The 21,158-nt window shown below is 43.1% G+C and overlaps 2 protein-coding genes across 2 annotated transcripts in view; both read left to right on the forward strand.

Annotated features, from left to right (window-relative positions):
• myt1la (myelin transcription factor 1-like, a) overlaps nt 1-7,386 on the forward strand; it is a 55,006-nt gene extending 47,620 nt beyond the window's left edge. The window contains exons 17-22 of the mRNA XM_084560443.1: nt 1,082-1,303; nt 1,440-1,531; nt 1,628-1,731; nt 3,106-3,249; nt 5,452-5,514; nt 7,245-7,386. Coding sequence (XP_084416569.1) covers nt 1,082-1,303; nt 1,440-1,531; nt 1,628-1,731; nt 3,106-3,249; nt 5,452-5,514; nt 7,245-7,385 — 766 coding nt within the window. The 3' untranslated portion in view covers nt 7,386. The remainder of the gene's footprint in view (nt 1-1,081; nt 1,304-1,439; nt 1,532-1,627; nt 1,732-3,105; nt 3,250-5,451; nt 5,515-7,244) is intronic.
• Nucleotides 7,387-12,325: 4,939 nt separating this feature from the next.
• On the forward strand, nt 12,326-20,689 carry e2f6 (E2F transcription factor 6; the record flags this gene model as incomplete). Its single annotated transcript, XM_084560344.1, has 9 exons — nt 12,326-12,799; nt 14,859-15,170; nt 16,271-16,311; nt 16,461-16,501; nt 16,582-16,768; nt 17,026-17,180; nt 17,761-17,876; nt 18,002-18,149; nt 19,462-20,689. The coding sequence occupies 9 exons, from the start codon at nt 12,326-12,328 to the stop codon at nt 19,497-19,499; spliced, it is 1,512 nt and encodes a 503-aa protein (XP_084416470.1). The 3' UTR covers nt 19,500-20,689.
• Between the last annotated feature and the right edge of the window lie 469 nt (nt 20,690-21,158).

Genomic DNA, 21,158 nt, shown 5'->3' on the forward strand with positions numbered 1-21,158 from the left:
ATAGATTTGAAATCATTTACAGCCGAGACGCTCCATCATATTGACGACAGAAACATCCATCTGCTCTCTTAAAATGCTGCCTGTGCACGCTGACCTTTCTAACTTTAGCCGAGAATATATTAGTGGGGATCTATGGTCAGTCTTGCACTTCCACCTCCTGCTCCCAGCAGGCCGGGTCCAGTAAAGGTTAGCGCTAGCGAGCGTTTGACATTTGTGTTCAAGCGGAGCCGTAATGTTAAGCCAATACGACCTTGCGAATAATCCAAAGTTCAGCCGGCCGGTGTCGGTCTGCGGCCAGCTGCCGCCACTCCGTTCCCATCCGCCGCCGCCACCGTCATTAACGGTGGAATCGTAATTAAGCTTAACCTGAGCTGGGGTGAGGGAGCAGCCCTCCGACGCTCACATCCTTCTAATCAGCACAAATGTCACGGCCAAGGGCAGTTTGGGATGCAGGAGGCAGAGCGGAGAGTCTGGAAAGTTGAGGAGGTTATCTGCAGAGAGGGCGTGGAGGCCTCGGAAGGGGGGAGGAGGGGGATGTAGGTGAGGAGAGGGGCTGTGACTCAGCATGGTGTAGCCAGCACACGGCTGGAAAGTCGTCCAGCCAATCAGAGCCAAACAAATTCAGCTCAATGGTGCTCAGATGACATGTATGACCATTGTTACGTTTCTGTCCGTCACCACATGAAGCCCCGCCCAAAACAATCTGATTGGCTTGGCAGATCTTTGCAGGAGCAGAACCAGTCCCCAACGGAGAGGCCTACATTTAGCATCAGGAGTGTAAATGCAACAGTGGCAACAGTCTACAGCAATGTCATGTTTGTGATGAAAACCCTTGATGATTGCAAAGTTGACAGTTTTACCTAAACTGAGTTTGTTCGTTAAAAATACAACAATAAAAACAAAGTATTTTCCATTTATCTGGTGTAAATGCAACGCTAGAACAGTTTACCTAGCACACACATATCTTTACTCCTATCTGTAATTATTAAACTGTGCCCATGTTCATTTACGTCACCTACATCTCTACAAACAGATGATATTTGCACCAAGTGAGACCTCTGTTGTTTGTTCCTCCTCTCAGGTGTCCAGTCCCGGGCTGTGATGGACAGGGTCACGTGACGGGGAAGTACGCCTCTCATCGCAGCGCGTCGGGCTGCCCCCTGGCTGCCAAGAGGCAGAAGGACAGCTACGTCAACGGCTCCCAGTTCGTCTGGAAGTCGGGCAAGACGGACGGGATGACCTGTCCGACCCCGGGCTGCGACGGCTCGGGACACGTCAGCGGGAGCTTCCTGACCCACCGGAGGTCTGACGTTTGATTTCTGCTCACCGTTGCAAAGCTATAACAGCTGCTAATCATTGCACCAAATAAGGCAATTGTTGCTGGTATAGATTCAAACTTGCAGCTGATAGATAATCACGGTCAACATTCTTCGTTCCAGTCTCTCCGGTTGTCCCCGAGCCACCTCAGCCATGAAGAAGGCCAGGATGAGCGGCGTGGAAATGCTGACAATCAAGCAAAGAGCGAGCAAAGGTCAGAGCTCAGAAAATTAAATCTGATTAAATCTGAAACAAAAATGCGTTCAATTTGTCTTTGGTACGTTTGAAAGCTTTTTGTTTTTGTTTTCAGGCATCGAGAATGATGAAGAAATCAAACAGCTGGATGAAGAAATCAAAGATCTGAACGAGTCCAACAATCAAGTGGAGTCGGACATGATAAAACTGAGGACACAAGTAAGACGGCTTCTGTTTACTGTGGGAGTACAGAATGAAAACTCAAGTATAAATCAAGAGTCCTGTAAGAGGAAAAGCACAAATTCATTCCAGTACCTGGGCCTCAAAAAACACAACGAATCATTAATTCTTTAAAGTTTAAAATACATGCTTAATGCTCCTTATACTCCTTATGTCCAACTTTCACATTATAAACTTTATATTTGTTGTTTGTGAAGAAGTCTCTTTGTTTTCTGAATTAATGGAACCGTTTTGCATCTTTTATCAGCATCAGTAATATTAGTCATTAAACTCACCGCCCTACGATTCTTCTCTCTGACGGAAATTCTGTTTTTAGTTCAGGCTCTTCAACCCTCTTCCAATCTACATTAGGACCCTGTCAATAAAAGTTACACTTCCTGTTCACAGCTTTCACAATAAAAGCCTACTTCACCGCCTTCAAAATTTTTATGCTGGAAACTTGTGTGGAAATACTTCACTAAAGATGAAGCCCATACTGCCGTGACATGTCAGTCCTGAAATACAACTAAAGTACTACTGCAATGCATCTGAAAAGGCTAACGCTAACGCTAGCAGAGGAACAGTCCAAATCCTCTGGAGAACAGTCAATTAACAACTTCACCAAACGTCCTGTGGTAACAGAGAGAAGGAGGCTGAACATCAACTATTGGCTTCAGAGAAATACCTGCTACACTATCCCATCTAACAACACGCTGTGGAGTACTATTAAATGCTACTGATGGTGCTGTGGTGCTGCCTGTTTTTATACAGGCTATACATATCTGCAGCTCACAGTATGTAGCACTACTGTGGTTTTATTAGTGACGTCATCAGAGACTAGTCGGTGTTAACTTGACTTTCATCAATTCATGCAGACCCCTAGTCTGTATAAGATTATGCAAAGTAAGAACTAGAAGTAAAACAGGAACAAATCAGTTTATGCAGCAGTACAGTTAATTCCTTATTGACCCTCCTCCGCCTATAAATTTGTTTGTGGAGGAAAGTTGTTCTGGAGTCTCTCCGTTAGGAACTGATTCTGCTCCAGCAAAAATCAGTTGGGTCAGTCAAATCGTTTGGGGGCGGGGCTTAATGAGGTCATGGACAGAACAGTAGTAGTGCACGTCATCTGAGAGACATCTGCCATGTAAAAGATATCGACAGGAAATAACTTTAAAGGTGTCAAATGCATAGACTGTAAAAAATGTGGACGCCATGACAGCTCCTTTAAAGTTGACGCCAAAGCACGTGGAGCTCCCTCTGGTGGCTGGAGGCTGCAGTATAGGTCATAAGCTCCACCTCCATGATAGTGGATGTGACTTGAGCCAAACTTAAACAATAAAGGATGTCTGTATCATTAAGTTTTCTCCGTGGCAGATAACCACCATGGAGACCAACCTGAAGTCCATCGAGGAGGAGAACAAGGTGATCGAGCAGCAGAACGACTCCCTGCTGCACGAGCTGGCCAACCTCAGCCAGTCGCTCATCAACAGCTTAGCCAACATCCAGCTTCCACACATGGTAAGAGAAAAGGAGTCGGCTTCACAGAGACACCCGAGACGCATCGGCTCTGGTTTATTGTCACTGTGAGTTCTTTAAAGACAGATACAAAGAGGAATGTTGCTTTTATTTAGGTAGATTAAAGCTCAGATTAATAAATTGTGATCTGTTATAACAGGAACAGGATGTTTTTTTGTCCTGAATTCAGTCCATCTGAATTCTGTTAAAGAATTTATTTTATTTTGTATTAATATGATTATTGTTTTAGATTAAGTACTTTGAAATCTATGAATTGGCGTGCATTCTTTCAGTTTGATCATTCTAATGGATGTATCGTTAATTTTTCAAAATTAGTTTGAGAAATTAGCAAATTTCCACAAATTTGTGGATCAAATTTATCTTGAATTTGGATCTATCTTTTCATTGTTTATTACTTTAATATTCAGTCCAAGCAAACTGACATCAAGATCTCTTGTTAAAAAGATTATTTTCTAACTTATATAAGTGAGTTTCTTTGTGTTTCATATTGAGTATCCTAAACGTTTTCATGGGCCGGTTGCTAACATCTGCTGTGTTTAAATCTTCTCTGGACTTTTTCTGTAGCGACACTCAGGTTTTTCTTCATCTGCTTCTTTCTGTTCGTCACCTTCCTCTTTTTTTTCTCAGCAGTTCATGCTGTGCTTCTTCTTCTACTTCTTCTACTTCTACTATTTCTACTGCTTCTTCTTCTGTGCTTTACAACGCCTCACAGATTTCCACATAAAGACAAAGCCCTGTTGTTTTATTTTTTTGTTGTTTTTTTTTTATGGTTGAGTTTGAGTGAAGTGCTCACGGCTGTTTTGACGTCATGTTGTCTCGGTGTTGGAGGAAGACTGGGGCTAATTGGATAATCTCTCTTTAAGCAGTTTAAACCCGAGTTCCTTGATAACTGGACTCCCTGCATCACATGACACTGTAAGAAAAATGTCCGTCTTAACAAGGAACGTCAGCCCTCCTGCTCAGTTTTTTTTTAAATGTATGGTTCCAGGCAGTTTCTCATATATTTCCCACGTTTTCATGGATTGGAGATTAAGAAATCACTGCAGTTTAAATACTTAAAACTAAACCGAATCTAAAGCTCTGTTCACACTGCTTCCTTCTCAGATCCAAATCTTTGATCATATGCTGTTTCTTAGCTGAATAAATCTGTATGTACTAGGGGTTGCATCATGTTGATCACGTGACAATAACAACATGACCGCCTCCTAGAAAACAGGTGAGGAACGCGTGTGGAAATACTTTACTAGAGATGAGGCCCATACTACCGTAACATGTCAGTACTGAAATACAACTAAAGTACTACTGCAATGCATCTGAAAAGGCTAATGCTAACGCTAGCAGAGGAACAGTCAGAATCCTCTGAACAGTAGTCAGTTAACAACTTCACCATGTGTCCTGTGGTAACAAAGAGAAGGAGGCTGAACATCAACTATTGGCTTCAGAGAAATACCTGCTACACTATCCCATCTACTGATGGTGCTGAGGTGCTGCCTGTTTTTATACAGGCTATACATATCTGTAGCTCACAGTATGTAGCACATGAGCTGTCTGATTTCATTACTTTCTACTGTGTTTTTATTAGTGACCTCATCAGAGACTACTTGGTGTTGACTTTCATCAGTTCATGCAGACCCCTAGTGCCTATAAGATTATGCAAAATAAGAAACAAATCAGTTAATGCTACAGTACAGTCCATTTCTTATTGAACTTCCACTGCCTATAAATTTGTTTCTGGAGGAAAGTTGTTCTGGAGTCTCTCCGTTGGGAATTGATTCTGCTCCAGCAAAGATCTGTCAGGCCAATCAGATTGTTTGGGGCGAGGTGCTGATGGACAGAAGAGTAAGAGTCGTCCTACATGTCACCTGAGAGACGTGGAGTTGAAGTAGTTTACAGCAAAATGTCCCTGATTGGTTGGAGGACTATCTAGCTGATGCAGAGATCTTTCTTAGTGGAAACACGTCCCATAACGAAATCCAAACGGCGCATTTCCAGACTTTTGCTTGATGCAGATGAAAGTAAGAAAAAACTAAACAATCCGAGACCAAGAAACTTTGCGTTGCAGTGTGAACAGAGCTGGAGGGGAAGTGACTTGCCAAGACGGACGCTGTGTAGCTCATGAAGCTTTGTGAGCGCCGCTGTGTGTCCAGCGGGCTAATAGACTTCTCTGTACACCCTCTCCCGTAGAGACCGCTGCCACAGAAAGAGGCCCCAGTAAAGCATAACTGCTGTTTGCAGATGCCTCCCAGAGTAAGAGATCCATTTATCCTTTATCCAATTATCCTTCTCTTCTGCACTGTCATCCCTCCCTCCTACGACTCCTCCAGCTCAGTGTGGTGCATCACAGTTACCATTTATACCGCAGTACACGACTCAGACATGTGAGCGGTGATATTAATAGTAGTTGACCTACCGCTGGATGCTTCTACACAGTTGTGTTCTGATGCCTTTTTAGTGCTTTACCCATCGTTAGTATCTTAGTAGCTAAAACTGTCTTTAAAATAATTTTAGTCCCATTTGAGATCGAATCAGACCTCTGGCTTTTCACTCCAAATTGAAGTTAAACTTGAGGAATTTGTTTAGTCAACACAAAGTTTCATAATCATGGATTAGGGGCTGCTCTAGATTCAGATATTATTTGAGATAATTTCTTGTATCTTTAAGATGCAGGTCTTGCCTCACTCGTGCATCCACAAATCATTCTGAAACAAGCGCTACTGGACTTGTAGAAGTTTTGCCACTCATCCAGGTTGCATCCTTGGTTCCAAAGGACTGGTGGGGGGGTTAATAGTAACATCTGTGGGTTGGCCAGAGTCTCCAGTCTCAAGATGTGAACCCTTGTCAATATAATATCATTCATTGGGGAAAGAAAACAACATCAAAACACTTTCCTTCAACTACAAGTGAGTATCTGGTGGTTAGCTAACCCTAGTCATGTGAGTTTCTAATTGCAGACGCCTACGTATGTTCCTATTCAAACCCTAACACCCCACCAGTTTAGAACTAAAAAAGCTACTTGAATGAAACATCTTCAAGAAACTCTACAAGTCCAGTTGCCCTTGTTTCAGCTTATTTATTCCGGATAAATGACCTGATTGACTGAGAACCTTTACAGACATATCCCCTGCACCTTTATGCTGTGTTTACACCATAGACTGTATAAGGAATGGATGCCATGATAGCTCCTTTTGATGTGAAGCCCAAACATGTGGTGCTCCTCCTAGTGGCTGGAGGCTGCACTGTAGGTCATAAGCTCCACCTCCTTCTCATTAGTGGATTGGACATTGGTATCCCCGGGATATTAGCGTCATTTTGACAAATGGAAGGAAGTAGAGACGCGTCGTTCATTTCCCTATACAGTCTATGATTTACACTGGTGGCAAAAGAGTAGGGTTACAATTTATTTTCAGTGGAAACTGGTGAAATTAAGCGATATACTGACACCTAACGGTAAAGCTGTCTAAGTAACCATCTTGAAAAAAATGTAAGTTATCCAATTATAATAACACAGATAAGCTAAAAGGAAGTGGGCCTAACATTTAGCCTTGATGCACACCACAACTATCGGACAACCAATTAAACTATTTATAAAGCCAAAGCTGCTTCGTCTCTGAGAAATATTTAAGTCACAGAATCTAGTTTTGTCTCTGTCATCCGCCCATTGACCTCCCATTAGTTTTTAACATCCTGATTTTCCATGTGCTAAACATTAACTTTCCATCTGCCCATCAGCTAACCATCCCTCTCCTGATTTCTGCATGATTTGGAGTTTGTAGACGACGAGCTGATTGTTACATATGATACTAGAAATGCATTAAAAAGGGAGTGTTTCAGTGAAATTGTGAGCCATGCTTTCCTGATGCTGTTCCCTTCCTCCCGTCCTCCAAACATTTCCCACAATGAAAATATGAGTGACTGCGAGCGCCTCCCCCAAACGTGCCTGATTGTTTGTTTCTTCATGGGTTTCTTTCCCCTCCCAGGAGCCAATGAATGAACAGAACTTTGACACATACGTGAGTACGTTGACAGACATGTACACCCACCAGGACCAGTACCAGAGCCCGGAGAACAAGGCGCTGCTGGAGAACATCAAACAGGCCGTTCAGGGGATCCAAGTGTAGCCCTGACGGAGGCCGAAAATAACAAATGCAAAGCAAAAACAACATGGGGGGAGGGGTGATGAAAAAAAAAAATCAAATAAGAAGGGAATGGGTTGTTTTTTGCTGCTGTAATCTACCATAGTTATTTTATTTCTTCTGCGGTTATGCTCTCAACTCCATGGGTATCTCTTTTTTATTATGTTGATTGTCGTTGCCTTGCTTTGAAAAACAACGTTTTAAACGAACATTCACGTTTTGTACATTTTCATATGACCTAATATAATGTGATGTACTGTTTATAGCTGCTAATGTATGCACATTCTAGTGTATATGTATGTATTTATTTACTGTAAGCTTGAATTTGGGGGTGCTCCGATCAGCATTTTTGCAGGAAAGCGCAATCGGCCGATATCAGTCACAGGCTTTTAAAAAAAATCTTTATTTTGACTCATTTATAATTGTAATAAGAGTTTTTTTTCTCCAACAGATTCTTAGGAATACTGAACCTGGATAGTTGATAGAAAATAAATATATTTTATGAATTAAAAAATAGGAAAAAGTAAAATATAGATGTTAGACCATGACGCCTCAAAAATAGATTCCAGTATTAGAAGAAACCCCGTTTACAAAGTCAATTGTTAGCTACACTTGCACTTGAGTCCATATTTTTTGGTGCGTGATGGGAAATTATCTTACGATTCTTGCGTCCTCTGATTGGCTGTTATTGACGTCGCAGATCGGACTATTTAGGTGAAACATCGGCGGATAAATAGGCGGTTTTGCGATTGATCGGAGCACCCTTAGCTTGAATCATTTCTTATTTTAATGCGATTTACATACATGAAAAAACTGGGCGTCACGGGTTCAACAGGGAGCAGAGGGGAACACGACGAGCAATCACTCCTGAGAGGCTTTTTATTCCTCACGAGCCTGAGAGCGGGAAGTCGTTCATTGAATTTTTATTTTTTAAAATGTCCAGAGGTGGACACTAATGTTACTGTAAATCTAAAAGTTATCAGACGAGCCGACGCTGTAAGCAAGAAGATCTCAAACATCATGACACGGAAACTTTGTGGTGCAAAATCCCATCATCCCCTTCAGAGCTGTTTTCGTTTTCAGACCGTCCTGTTCGACTTCTTCTCTGTTCAAAGTGGAAAAAGGCTGCGGAAAACGTAGGAGACAATCTGCCATCGTGAATTTATTTTAAACCATCAACCTTGACTAGCTAATAGGACAACGTGTCAGCAATATTGGTATGGTAATATTAAATCGTTTGTTTAGATATGGGATGCAATCTATATGAAAAAAAAAATGTTTGGGTATATGCAATTTCTTATGAATTAAACTAGCAAAGAGCTGAGAGATCTTTTTACGAACTATAAATGTATTGCGTTTTTGTATAAACCTTTTACTACAATCATGTTTTAGGAATCTGACACGGGTGAGAGGACTTTGGTTCTGTCATGTTTGACTTTGCACAGGGACACCTTTTGTTTCCATGTTTTGATGTTTTTATTGTAGATTAAGAGGCACTTAGCAGGAAAAGGGGTGTGTAGATACGCGTTTTCTTTCTAAAGGCTGACGGCTCCGCTGGACTTACAGGGTCAAACGTCCCCATCCGTCATTGTATATTGCACTCGTTCTGTAGAAAAACGTCTTTCCAATCATCTTTTACTGTCTGAGCCACAAAACGGGACATGACGCCAGACGACATGAAGACTAAGCACCGCTTTTCTCTTTTAAACAATTATCATGGTTATTGAAAAGATGAATTGAAAAACCAGAGCCAGCAGTGGTGATGTTTGTGCAGTGAGTATTTGATCTGAATCGGCCTTACGACGACGACATTCGGTCTGGGATCACAGCACCGACGGCGTATGTTTTCGATCATGCATGCACTTTACTGGAGTTTGTTAAAAGTATTATCATGTGGTAAACGAAGCAAAAACTGTACAGCGAGTTTGTGGAAACTGTGACTTCGACGAGAGTTTGTGATGGCGACGCTTGTTTGAAAGAAACCTGGGGCAAAAAAAGGAAAACTCCCCCTCTGATCTACTTTCATTTTAAACAAACACCAAACCACTTTGACGGATGTTTGTCTGAAACGCCACATTTCAGGGTTATTTCTTTATTAAGCAAATGTGAAACTGCACCATTACACCCAGGTGTGAATGCAGTAGTAATATTAGTATCAACTTTTCAAATAATGAGAGCCAGATTTTAAAAGAGGCCATCATAGGGAGGGGTTAGAGCGGGGTATTTGGTTGGTTGCATTTTGCAGTCTCACCACTAGAGGCCACTACATCATACACATTAGTCCTTTAAAGCAGAACTTGCCGTTGACCGCTTCCAACAAGGAATTGGTCCTTTTCTCTCAACTCAGATAAGATACTCTAATTTTTTTATTGTTTTAAATCTTAAATTTAAAGTTCCCCATTGTCCCAAGAGTTGCTTAAGAGCAATGGCACTCTGACAATTCAATTTACTGTGAACACAAAGCTAAACTGTATTCCTCTTGACTGTAATCATGTGCAAGTGGTTGGACTTGGATATTTTAGAACCTGGAAACAGATTGGCTAGAAAGGAAAAATATATATACTGTGAGAACTGACTCCTTAAATTCAAGTAACGACCTCAAACCTCCTGAATATGTGAAACTTTCAGGCAGATTGTTGGTAAATGTGGTCAACATGACATATAACACATAAAACAACCTAAACACCTAAAACCGGATGTTTTTCTGCTGTTTGATATTTGTTGTTTTGGTGGAACTGAAGTTTGATTTTCCATAGGAAGAAAAAAATCACCAAACTGCAAACAGGGGGAGTTTTCCTTTAAAGATGTTTCTTCTTAGGACTCTTACTGCAAAGTCTCATTCCCTTGACTTCACATCTCTGCCCAGAGCTTTGCGTCTGCAGCTTCCTGCCAGTGAACTACTGCATTAGATAGACTGACAGCTTGTATTTTTATTTAGTCAGTTATTCTTACTGAGAACAAAGGAAATGGGAGTTAAAGCACAATTCTGCCACTTAATGACAGTCAATAGACTAGATATTGTAATATCAGATGTAAAAGCTGAAATGTAACTATTTACATAGAGAATCTCAACACTAACATGACATGCTAGAATGCAAAAGAAAAATCCATATGAATATTTGTGAAATCATCCGTTTATGAAGATGTTTCTGTTCAGCAGTGCACTGATAAGGGGTTTTTATACAACATTCATTTTTCTCTCCTTTTACCCCTTCTTCTCTGTTACTCGCAGACTTTCAGCAGTTTTTTCTTACCACATGGCATGAGTTTTTGTTGATATTTTTGCTGTATGTTCAAGGTCACGAGTAGCTACGTGATACTTTAATTTGACTTGTGAAGTTTGTACAATTTTTATCATGCTGGTGTTGGCATCTCTTGCTCTGAATAAATCTTGTGTTGCAACACTGATTACGAGCCGTTCTTGTATTGAAAGCTGGTGAACGAATTTAATTTTTTTTCATCTTTCCAGGCACAGACTATATATAAATATGGACAACACGTCTCCACTTCTTCTCATTGGCCAAACTGATGCTATTTTCCGCTTTAAGGAGTGGTTGGCATGGCAACTCATAGTCACCATTATGTCACATCCTGTTTCTATAGCGTCAAATAACTAAAACAAAACTTATTCAAAAAAATGGCACTTGAGACAGAAACCATCCTTGAAAAAATATATATTTGACATGTATTTTAGTGTTTCATTTCACCATAAGTCCCGCCCACTAACATGGAGGAGGTGGGGCTTATGGAGGAGGTGGAGCTTATGACCTATACTGCAGCCAGCCACCAGGGGGAGCTCTACTTGCTTCTTCTTCTTTTTTTGTTTATAAATGGTGGTTGGCAGACCAGCTTGAAGGTGCTTCATTGCAACAAACTGGACTGGAGTGTGGAGCGTGGTGCGATTAAACGGAAAAACAAACCTATAATCTTTTATCTAAATTTGACTCTTTTTAAAAAATACATATTATTGATGGAACTTCATGCTTCGTCCAAATTTCATTCTCATCTTGTTTATTAGAGCAGAGTTTTAATATTGTATGTTAGTACAACAGTCACTGTCTTTTATTAAACTGTTTTATAATCTGATGAAAATAAGCTGAAACCATTGGAAAATAATAGTTTTAGCTCCTTTAGTGAGACCGGAATACTGTTTTAGCCACATCCGGTTTGCAGGGGGTCAAATTTGGCGCCAGCATCATTCTACTTCCGGGTCAAAACCAATCCGCTTCCGGTCTGAAAAAAAAACAAAAACAACATAAACAAACCCGAACACTTCACGCTGCGGCGATTGTTTTTCTTTTTTGGACCCTAACGGTTATAACGGTTTGTTGCGATGAACGGTTAGCCCCGGTTCGGTTAGGTCTGGGTCGTAGAAGAAGAAGAAGAAGAAGAAGACGGTTGGTGAAGAATGGTGAAGTGTGTCGTCTCCGGGTGTCCGAACCGTGCGGTGACCGTTAACCGGGGGATCTTCAACAGACCACCGAAGAGGTTCTTCAGATTCCCCAAAGACCCCGCCCGAGTCAAGGTACGGACCCGGTACTCTGTCTGGAGCTAGCATACAGACACAAGACACAAGGCCTCTACTGGGATAACAAGCGTTTCCCTTGTTTTGCCTCCATTATTGTCGGCTAACAAGATGCTAACCTGATGCTAGCATAGCGTCAGTTTAAAGGGCCCTGCTTCTAAGAGACGCGTTAGCTCACTAGCTAAATACACACTAGCTATAGATACCTATGTGGCATTAGCAGATATAGACTATTTCACTTAAGCTACAGCAATAATAACATACTGTTAAATACTATATATAAAGGTGTATGTCTGCTGTTAAACTGGGAGCACAAGGGGGCCGCCATCTTGCCTTCTGATGTCACGGGGTTGGTTGAGAGTGAAACACGGAGCAAAAGATAAGTTTCAGTCAGTGAAAGATGGAGGAAGACGAGCAACGGGGCACCGGGATACGAAAGGGAGGTCACTATTGCATCGCCGCCGGCTGCACTAACGCGTTTTACAGGCTCAAAGCGAGGGGCAAACACGTCCACTTCCACAAACTGCCCCTGAAGCGGCGCGCGGTGCTGGCGCGCTGGCTGGAGGCCCTGCGGAGAGAGGGCCCTCCGGTGGGCGGCAGGGGGCCCAAGGTGGGCGGCAGGGGGCCCAAGGTGGGCAGGGGGGCCAGGGTGTGCAGCGAGCACTTTGTGGCGGACGACTACGTGGAGAAGGGGTGCTTCGAGGCGGAGAGGCTGGTGGTCCGGCGCACCAACAGGCTGAAGCCCGAGGCCGCTCCGTCCGTGTTCGGTTTCCCCTCGTGTCCCGCTAAGAGACTCAAGGGCGGCAAAAAGGAGTCCGTCCGCGGCAGGGACAGGGCGCAGAGACGCGCCAGCGGCCAGGCAGGGAAGGAACAGGTAGGGTGTTAGGTTTATAATGTGCACTCTTTAGATGGTTACTTCCCATAACTATATACATTAAAAACTTTATGCAGACTCTTAATCAAAAGGTCAAAGAAGTTTTTATTGTCAGGCAGCAACATGAAGACGTAGGACTATGCACAATCAAAAGGACTGAGCATGAAGTGCATGTGTGCAAACGTGCAGACGGATACTTACAAAAAGACGCAAACAGAGAACAGAGTATGAGTTAAATCTATAAATACACTCATGAGGCGATCCCTGATATCATGTAGGTCTCCCTTGTGGTGACTCATCAGAGAATGGACACGGACCTTCTGAGGGTGTCCTGTGGTGTCTGGAAACGCAATGTTACTAGTGGGTCATCCCACAGATACTGGATCAGTTTGGGATCTAGTGGATTTGGAGGCCAGGTGAACACCTTGTGCTGTTCTTCATGTTTTTTTGAGTTGTTCCTAAAGTGTTTTTGTTCCTGCTGCCATCAAGGAGTGTCATTGCTATGGGGTGGGGGTGCCTGGTCTGGTCTAGGTGGGTGCTACATGTCTAAGTAACATCCACACCAATGAATGTCTGTGAAGGTTCTCAGTCATCCAGGTCATGGTAGATCCAACAAAGGTTAAAAAAGGCAACTGGACTTGTAGAGTTTTATTTAAAAAGACGTTTCACCACTCATCATCCGAGTAGCTTCTTCAGTTCTAGGGGACTGATGGGAAGTCTGAGGTTTAAATAGGAACTCCTCCTGAAAAAACTTGCTGGTGCAGCTAATTTCCATTAACGACTGGGTATTTAGCTGTTGTTGGGGGGGGGGGACTTCCCATCAGTCCCCTAGAACTGAAGAAGCTACTCGGATGAGTGGTGAAATGTCTTCTAAAAAAAAACTCTACAAGTCCAGTTGCCTTTTTTGAACCTTTGTTGGACACGCCAATGAATGCCAGGTCCAAAAGTTTATCAGGAGAACGTCGAATTATCACAAGATGGTTTAAATGTTATTTACTTCTCCTCAAGGTTCAAGTTCAAGGTTCAAGGTTCTTTATTTGGCCATTTGTGCGTAAACCAACAGTCCAGGCACATTGGAAGTCTTGTGCAGGGCTCTCAGAGTCAACAGTTGAGGTGGTTAAGGAGGAAAAAGAAGTATAAAATATAGACTGAGTTTACATTTGGTCTTTAGTATCCTGGTTTTGAGGCTTATCTGGTATATGGTGTTTACATGGAACACAGAGAAACCCGGCGGTTATTCATATCCCCGTATACATGATTAATACCAGTAACCCGTTTCTGCGCATGCGCGTGTTACGTCTTTTACGTCTTTTGTTTTCCAATGTTTTCCAACGCGGCCTAACTTGTGGAAAACCAGCGTCACGTAGCTTTTCCGCAACAGACTTGAATATGTCGGCATTTCTGTGTTTTCTGCATCTAAACACGTCGTTATGTTTAGTTCTTTCATTACTTTAAGGGAAAATTCTGTCTCTTCGTCGCTGCAAAGGTGAGAAGTTCTCGTTACCGCCATGTTGTTTGTATATCTAGTGCGTCACTTGGCGTCACTCGCGCCTGCGCAGACAGTGGGCAACCGTCAGAGATCGGGATAAGGTGTATACATGCTCCAGTATCCCGGCTTCTATCGGAGTACTCCAGGTAGCAAATGGGCAGAACCGGGTTTCTGAATTCGGGAAATGGTGTTTACATGGACAAACACAAAACCAGGATACTAAAGTCCATGTAAACTCAGTCATAGAAATCACTGTACAGTGTTAGGAAATGAGACTTTATAGTAACAAAAAATATGAATACAAAACCTCCTGTCAGTGGTCATAATGTTCTGGCTGATCTGTGTATGATTGTGTGGTCGTGTGTTTATGTTCAGTCCAGTTTCAGTGAGACAGTTTCACAGTCGGTGTGACATTAGGTCAGATTTGAAGCTTGGACTTTGTTCGTTTAACTCCAGTAAACCTTAATTTATAGCTGGATGTCACTTACTACTGGGTCTACTGAGTAGTCTACTAGTAGACTGGTGGATAAACACCTGCAGTAACCCCCCCCCCCCGGTGCCTCTGCTCAGGTATGGCTCGCTGCCCTGAGGGAGACGGAGAAGCAGGAGTCCGTGGACCAGTGTCTGATCTGTGAGGACCACTTCCTGCCGGAGGACATCTCCAAGCACGGGGTCCACAGCGACGCCATTCCCATCATGCCCCCCTGCCTGGACGGCTCCCTGGGCATGATCAGCCCCTGGGGGGCCGAGTCGTCCGAGGAAGAGGACCAGTGGGCCGCCGGCCGGGACGACGAAGACGTCGGAGACGAAGGTGGAGACGACGGTCCTGCTAAACAGGAGCCTCCTGCACCAGGACCTCCTTCGTGGAGTCCACCAAAGCGGGTGAGACGGACGTAATGAGGACATTTTCTAGTGCAGGGGTGTCAGACTCATTTTAATTCAGGGACCACATTTGATCTCAAGGAGGACGGACCAGTAACACAACAACACAACAACACAACTCCAGATTCCTTCTTTGTTTTAGTGCATCTTTCTCCTCCTCTCTTTCATTCTTCTTCTTCTTCTCTCTGATTTTCAATCCTCCTTCTCTTCCATTTTGTCGTCGTCCTCCTCCTCCTCCTCCTCCTTCATCTTCTTCTCCTTCTTCTTCTGCTCTTCCCTGTTCTTCTTCCTCCTCCTCCTCCTTTCTTTCTCATTTTCATCTTCCTCCTTCTAATCGTTCTTCTCCTCCTCCTCTTTCTAATCATCCTCCTTTCTCACTTCCTCTCTTCTTCTTCTCGTTCTTCTTTCTCATCGTTCTCCTCCTCCTTTTCCTTCTCCCCCTTCTTCGTCTTCCTTCTTCCTGATCCTCCTCCTCCTCCTCCTTCATCTTCTTCTTCTTCTCCACCTTCTTCTGCTCTTCCTTGTTCTTCTTCCTCCTCCTCCTCCTTTCTTTCTCATTTTCATCTTCCTCCTTCTAATCGTTCTTCTCCTTCTCTATCTAATCATCCTCCTTTCTCACTTCCTCTCTTCTCCTTCTCGTTCTTCTTTCTCATCTTTCTCCTTCTTTTCCTTCTCGCCCATCTTCGTCTTCCTTCTTCCTGATCCTCCTCCTCCTCCTTCATCTTCTTCTCCACCTTCATCTGCTCTTTCCTGTTCTTCCTCCTCCTCCTTTCTTTCTCCTTTTCATTTTCCTCCTTCTCTTTCTAATCGTCCTCTTGTCTCTGTTCCTTCTTCTTCTCCTTTTCCTTTTGCAAATTAATTCCGCGGACCAGATCAGACCATCTGGTGGACCAGTTTTGGGCCACAGGCCGCATGTTTGACACCCGTGCTTTAGTGCGATGCACGGCATGGCTGGGTTCAGAGGAACAGGTTCTATGAATCAAGTCGTTCTGTTTTTATTTTCTGCCTGGACCTGATTAAATTTGTAAATCAGATTTTTAATTTAAAGCTCTTCCGTTCTGATCTTTGACTTCCTGTTCTTCTATTGTTTTTCACTCTAGGACGTAGCTGCTAAGAAAGCTCCAGCAGTGAAGGAGACCAGGTGAAGAAACTCTTCCTCATGTTTTCTTATGACAGACGACAGACGCATTTTGAATTTACACTAAATTGGGTCAAAATAAATCTGTTTCTCAGTAATCATTCCTGCCTGTGAGCAGCTCTTAACATGCGACACTCTTTCTTTCTCTTCAGTGACTTCCTGTCTTCGCCGATGCCTCCGAAAAACAGACAAGGTTTGTGCTGTTTTATTTCATCTCAGTATCTTTAGAAAGAAAACGTCAGGTGTTGCATTCAGGTGCTGTGTTGCCTTCAGACGTGTCCCTGGGAATGCTGACGCAGCGCTTCCTGGAGCTGCTGCTGGCGGCTCCCGACGGGACGCTGGACCTCCGGCAGGTGACCACGAACCTGAAGACGCGCAGGCGGCGAGTCTACGACATCACCAACGTGTTGGACGGCATCAGGCTGGTGGAGAAGGAGTCGGCCAACAGGGTCAGGTGGATGTGAGTGAACCAGAGAGGATTAAATGGGTTTAAATCTACAAATCACACACAGGTTTTACTTTACAGCCTCAATGAGACTAAATGTTTGAGACTTAAACACTAAATCAAGACAATAGTTTAAATGTTTACTGTCTTTTATTGGTAATTATCGACTGACACACATATTAAACCATTAAAAGCTCTTTAAGCTCTTCGGTATAAACGTCCCGTTCTGTTGCCTCTAAGCGTCGCACTAAACCCGCTCTCTGTCCGTCCAGAGGGAAGACGCCCATCTCCAGCTTCCTGCCGAGGAAAGAGCAGAAGTCCAAGAGGGAGCTGGAGAACCTGAAGCTGGTGGAGGACACGCTGGACACGCTCATCAAAAGCTGCGCCAAGCAGCTCTTTGACATGACCGACGACCTGAACAACTCTGCATATCCTTTCACGCCGGACCAGGGTCAGAGGCCATCGCCAGTAGTGAGGCTTGCAGCTTCTCTTCCTGGTTGTTGAATAGATTTCCATGTACGCAAACTTGGGTTTTAGTTTCCAACGTCTTTTAGGAGTCAGGTTCTTCTCGATAAAAGTCATAGGAAGGGTTGCACAGCCCCAGAAACCAGGAAGTACTTTCACTTTTAATTGCATTGTTGCCGTCTGCCTCTGCACCAAACCTTGGATTCCTAATCAGCTACTAGCTTGTGAAACAACTAAAAAGACAGATATTAATACTTTTATAGGACGGATTCACTTCTAATGTGGCAGCACAAGATTAAATGACGATGAAGAGCCTCTGCTGCCCCCAAGTGGCCAAAGAAGTTATTTCAGATTAAATTTGACGACAAGAAACAGAATAAAAACAGAGGAGAGTGATTATAATCCATTAATTTATCCCCATTTTTCCCCATTACATTTCATTATTCACTGTTTTATGACATGGATTAAAATACCAGTTTCTGCTCCGTGTCTGATGTTAAATATTGATCAGGAAGTTGTAGTTTTCTTTAACTTTTCCTGCACGTTGGCCTACGTCACTCACGAGGACATCAGCCGCCTCGGAGCCTTCCAGGAGCAGACGCTGATCGCCGTCAAAGCTCCAGAGGAAACCAAGCTGGAGGTCCCGGCACCTAAAGAGGTAAACTCAGAGGATCTGATCTAATGTGTTCATAAACTGTCATGGACGTTTCGTGAGACGATGAGATGAAAGCTGAGGTGTTCTTTTTTTTAAAAAAATGTTTTTCTTTGTGTGTGTTGTTGCAGGATAGCATCCAGATCCATCTGAAGGGAGGGAAAGGTCCCATCGTGGTGTTGACCTGTGATATCGGGACGGGAGACAAAGGAGAGAAGAGCGGCGGCGGCTTCGTGACGCTGGAGGAAAGCCGGATAAAGACGACCACGCTGCACACAGGTAACGACACAACAGAACCATGTGGAACGTTGAAGACTAAAGCTCTGGTAGCTCCAGTTTAAATACAGACCCTTAATAATTTATACAATATTTGAATCCTTCACTCACTACCACCAACCACCAACCCGTTCACCTCGGTGTCCAGCTACATTCACTGACAGTTCACCTCCTTTCACTGGAAACCTCAAGCTGACGATGAGCAGGACAGAAGTTATTTTACTCAGCCAAGAAATGTTGAGTCAACCTGGCTACAAGAAAGGTTTCAACTAAATAAGTGGAGGAAACACTCATATACACCAAGTTTCTTTGTGATATCATCGATCCAAGCAGAAGAGCGTCGTCATTGTAGTATATTGACAGTCGGTCAAACACCGTCCATCTCTCCTGTCAGATTCTTGAACGTCTCTGAAGCCGGTTTCTTCACAACCTTCCTAAATTTAACACATCCTCGCTGCCTTCAAATGGAACTTGTGAGCTTGAACCTGTGACACGGGAAGTTGTGTACTCCAGATTCTTGCTGTTCAAGTTGTAGCAGCTTACAGAAAAATTGTGAGAACGTCCCCGCTGGACATCTGTCGGTGTCCAGAAGCCACAGAGGAGGAACGGTTGGCGAGCTAACGGACGAGTAACTTCATATGAGAACAGCGAAGGCGAAATGGAAGGATGGGGGTGTTGAAAACTTACATACTATAAGACTAGATTACAATATCTTAACCCGTATAGTAACTTATCATCCAGCAGCTCTGAAAACCTCAGCACACGTCTCAACATGTCCACCTGAGAGTTTGTGTTTGCCACAAGATGGCGCCGTTTCCTCATGAACTCAGTAAACCTCATCTGAGTTTCTCTTGGCTTCATTTCTGCAGTAAACGTAAACTGAACTGGTTCCCATGAATTAACTGAGCTAACCAAATACATCATGTTGTGACTGAAACACTAACATTTGCTTATTTATCTAAAAAAAAGACCATGTGACAGGTTTCCTCTCTTCATTTAACTGGAATATTTGATGTTGTCATCAGAACAGAGCTAAGCTAATAGTTTCTCCCTTCTTCCAGCCTTTATTCAAAGCTAAGCTAACGTATCCTAGCTCTAATTAATGGACAAACAGATCCTCCAGTCATGCTAGCAGGTCAGTGAAGCTGTAGTAAGGTCATCAGTTGTTACAGTGAGTCATGGTACCACACACCTGGATGTCTAGCAGGTTTAATAGTCTTCATGTTCTCCTTCTGAGCTCATTGTGTTGACGTGCTAACATTCGCTAATTAGCCTAAAACCCTTGTTTAACCTCATGCTGCTGCTGTCGTTACAGAGTCGTCGGCTCCTCAGAGCGCCGTGCAGAGCTCGTAGCCTCCAGCTGAACTCCTGGAGCCAACAGCTGTCCTCGGGCTGAGGCACGGACAAAGAGCTCTCACCTGAATAGAGGACAGAGGACAGAGTCTGGTAGGACAGGGTTCAGCCAGTGGAGATGAACTGACTGTCAGCTGAGACATGGAATGAGACCCATGTTTGAAGAGGCTGAATCAAACACTAGAATCCGTTCTGACACAGGATTCTACATAAAGGACTTTATTTATGGACCCGTTTTCATTTGCTGTCCCGGGAGGAAGCTGTGGACAGTTTGACCGGGACGTTTGGAGTTTTGTTTTTGATCCAGAGGAAGTCTGGGAGCGAGTGAACTGCTGAAAGTTTCCTTGTGTCTCACCGTCTGATCATGTACAGACTTCCCTTTGCTGTTTTAGTATTCTACGTCTTTGTATTTTGTGTTTGACTCTTCTTTGTGTTTGGACTATGACCCTATGTCCTCCCAAGATGCTGTAATCAATAAATATCTGGAACCATACACACTGCTGAGGTGCCATTGAGCAAGACTCTGGATGTCTGCTAGCTTGTAGCCCGTCTAGGAGCGTTCCTGACCTTTGACCCGTCTGTGTCTGAACCTGCCTGCAGAGACGGGTTGTTTGTCAGGTGAAAAGTGAATGGACAGATTTTCTTACATCTGTACCAAGATGTTTTTGTGCTGTGGTTTTCGCTAAACCGTCTAACTTTAAACACGCATTTAGGTTCACTTACAGAGAATTCGTCCTCTGCAAAATTTCCTTTGTTTACACAAAACAGTGGTCGTGTTGCAGCCACAAACATGGACCAGTCTGCTGGCTGTAGAACAGGATATGATGAGAAACTGAAATGAAACTTCAGTGTTAGTTATAGAGACGTTGATCATAATCCAGGCTGGAAGAAACGAAGCAGGTTGTGACCCTGAAGACCTGAAGACCTGAAGACCTCCTACCGGTCTGCAGGTAAGATCTAAACCTTTGCTTGTTTGGTCCTCCAAACATCATCACGGTTGTTTTAGACATTTTTACCAAATGTTCTTTCCTAATATCTAAGCCGATTCCTATCAAATCTGTGTGACAAACAGATGCCCATGTTTTCTCTGCTAAGGAATCTGAAGTTTATAACCAGGCTGCTGCGATGCCAGTTAAAATATAATAATGCTTCTGTAAGGAAACGTAAAGGAGTGTTTTCATTAGCTGCAGCATTTGACTCTTTTCTGTAAAGTTTTTTGAGCTATTTTTTAAACTGTTCCATGTTGGGCCGGTCGGTTTACTTTCATTTCTGTAAATTAAGTGACGCAGTTTATACTCACACAAATAAATGTGTCATAAATGGACTCTGGTGTTTAAATCTGTTCTTATGCAGCTGTAATAGGTAAACTTACAAAACTCTGGTAACTTGTTATAACACGGTGTCCTCCTAATCATAATCTGGACCTTGCTGTCATGACCTTTATTAATTTATTTTGTTTAAACATAGAACCAACTACGTAATGCATGATTAATTTAAAATTTACAGTAACTCATCTGTAGTAGTTGGTAAGAAGGAACCAATTATTTATTAAGACAATTATGTGACAGACATTTACTTCTTCCTCTTCCCTGTAGAGTAATTTATTCAGCTGTATGCTTGACAGTATTTCTATTTTTTTTTAAATGATTGCAAAACTAA

This window comes from Chelon labrosus, assembly GCF_963514085.1.
Source record: "Chelon labrosus genome assembly, chromosome: 14".
Taxonomy (NCBI): Eukaryota; Metazoa; Chordata; class Actinopteri; order Mugiliformes; family Mugilidae; genus Chelon; species Chelon labrosus.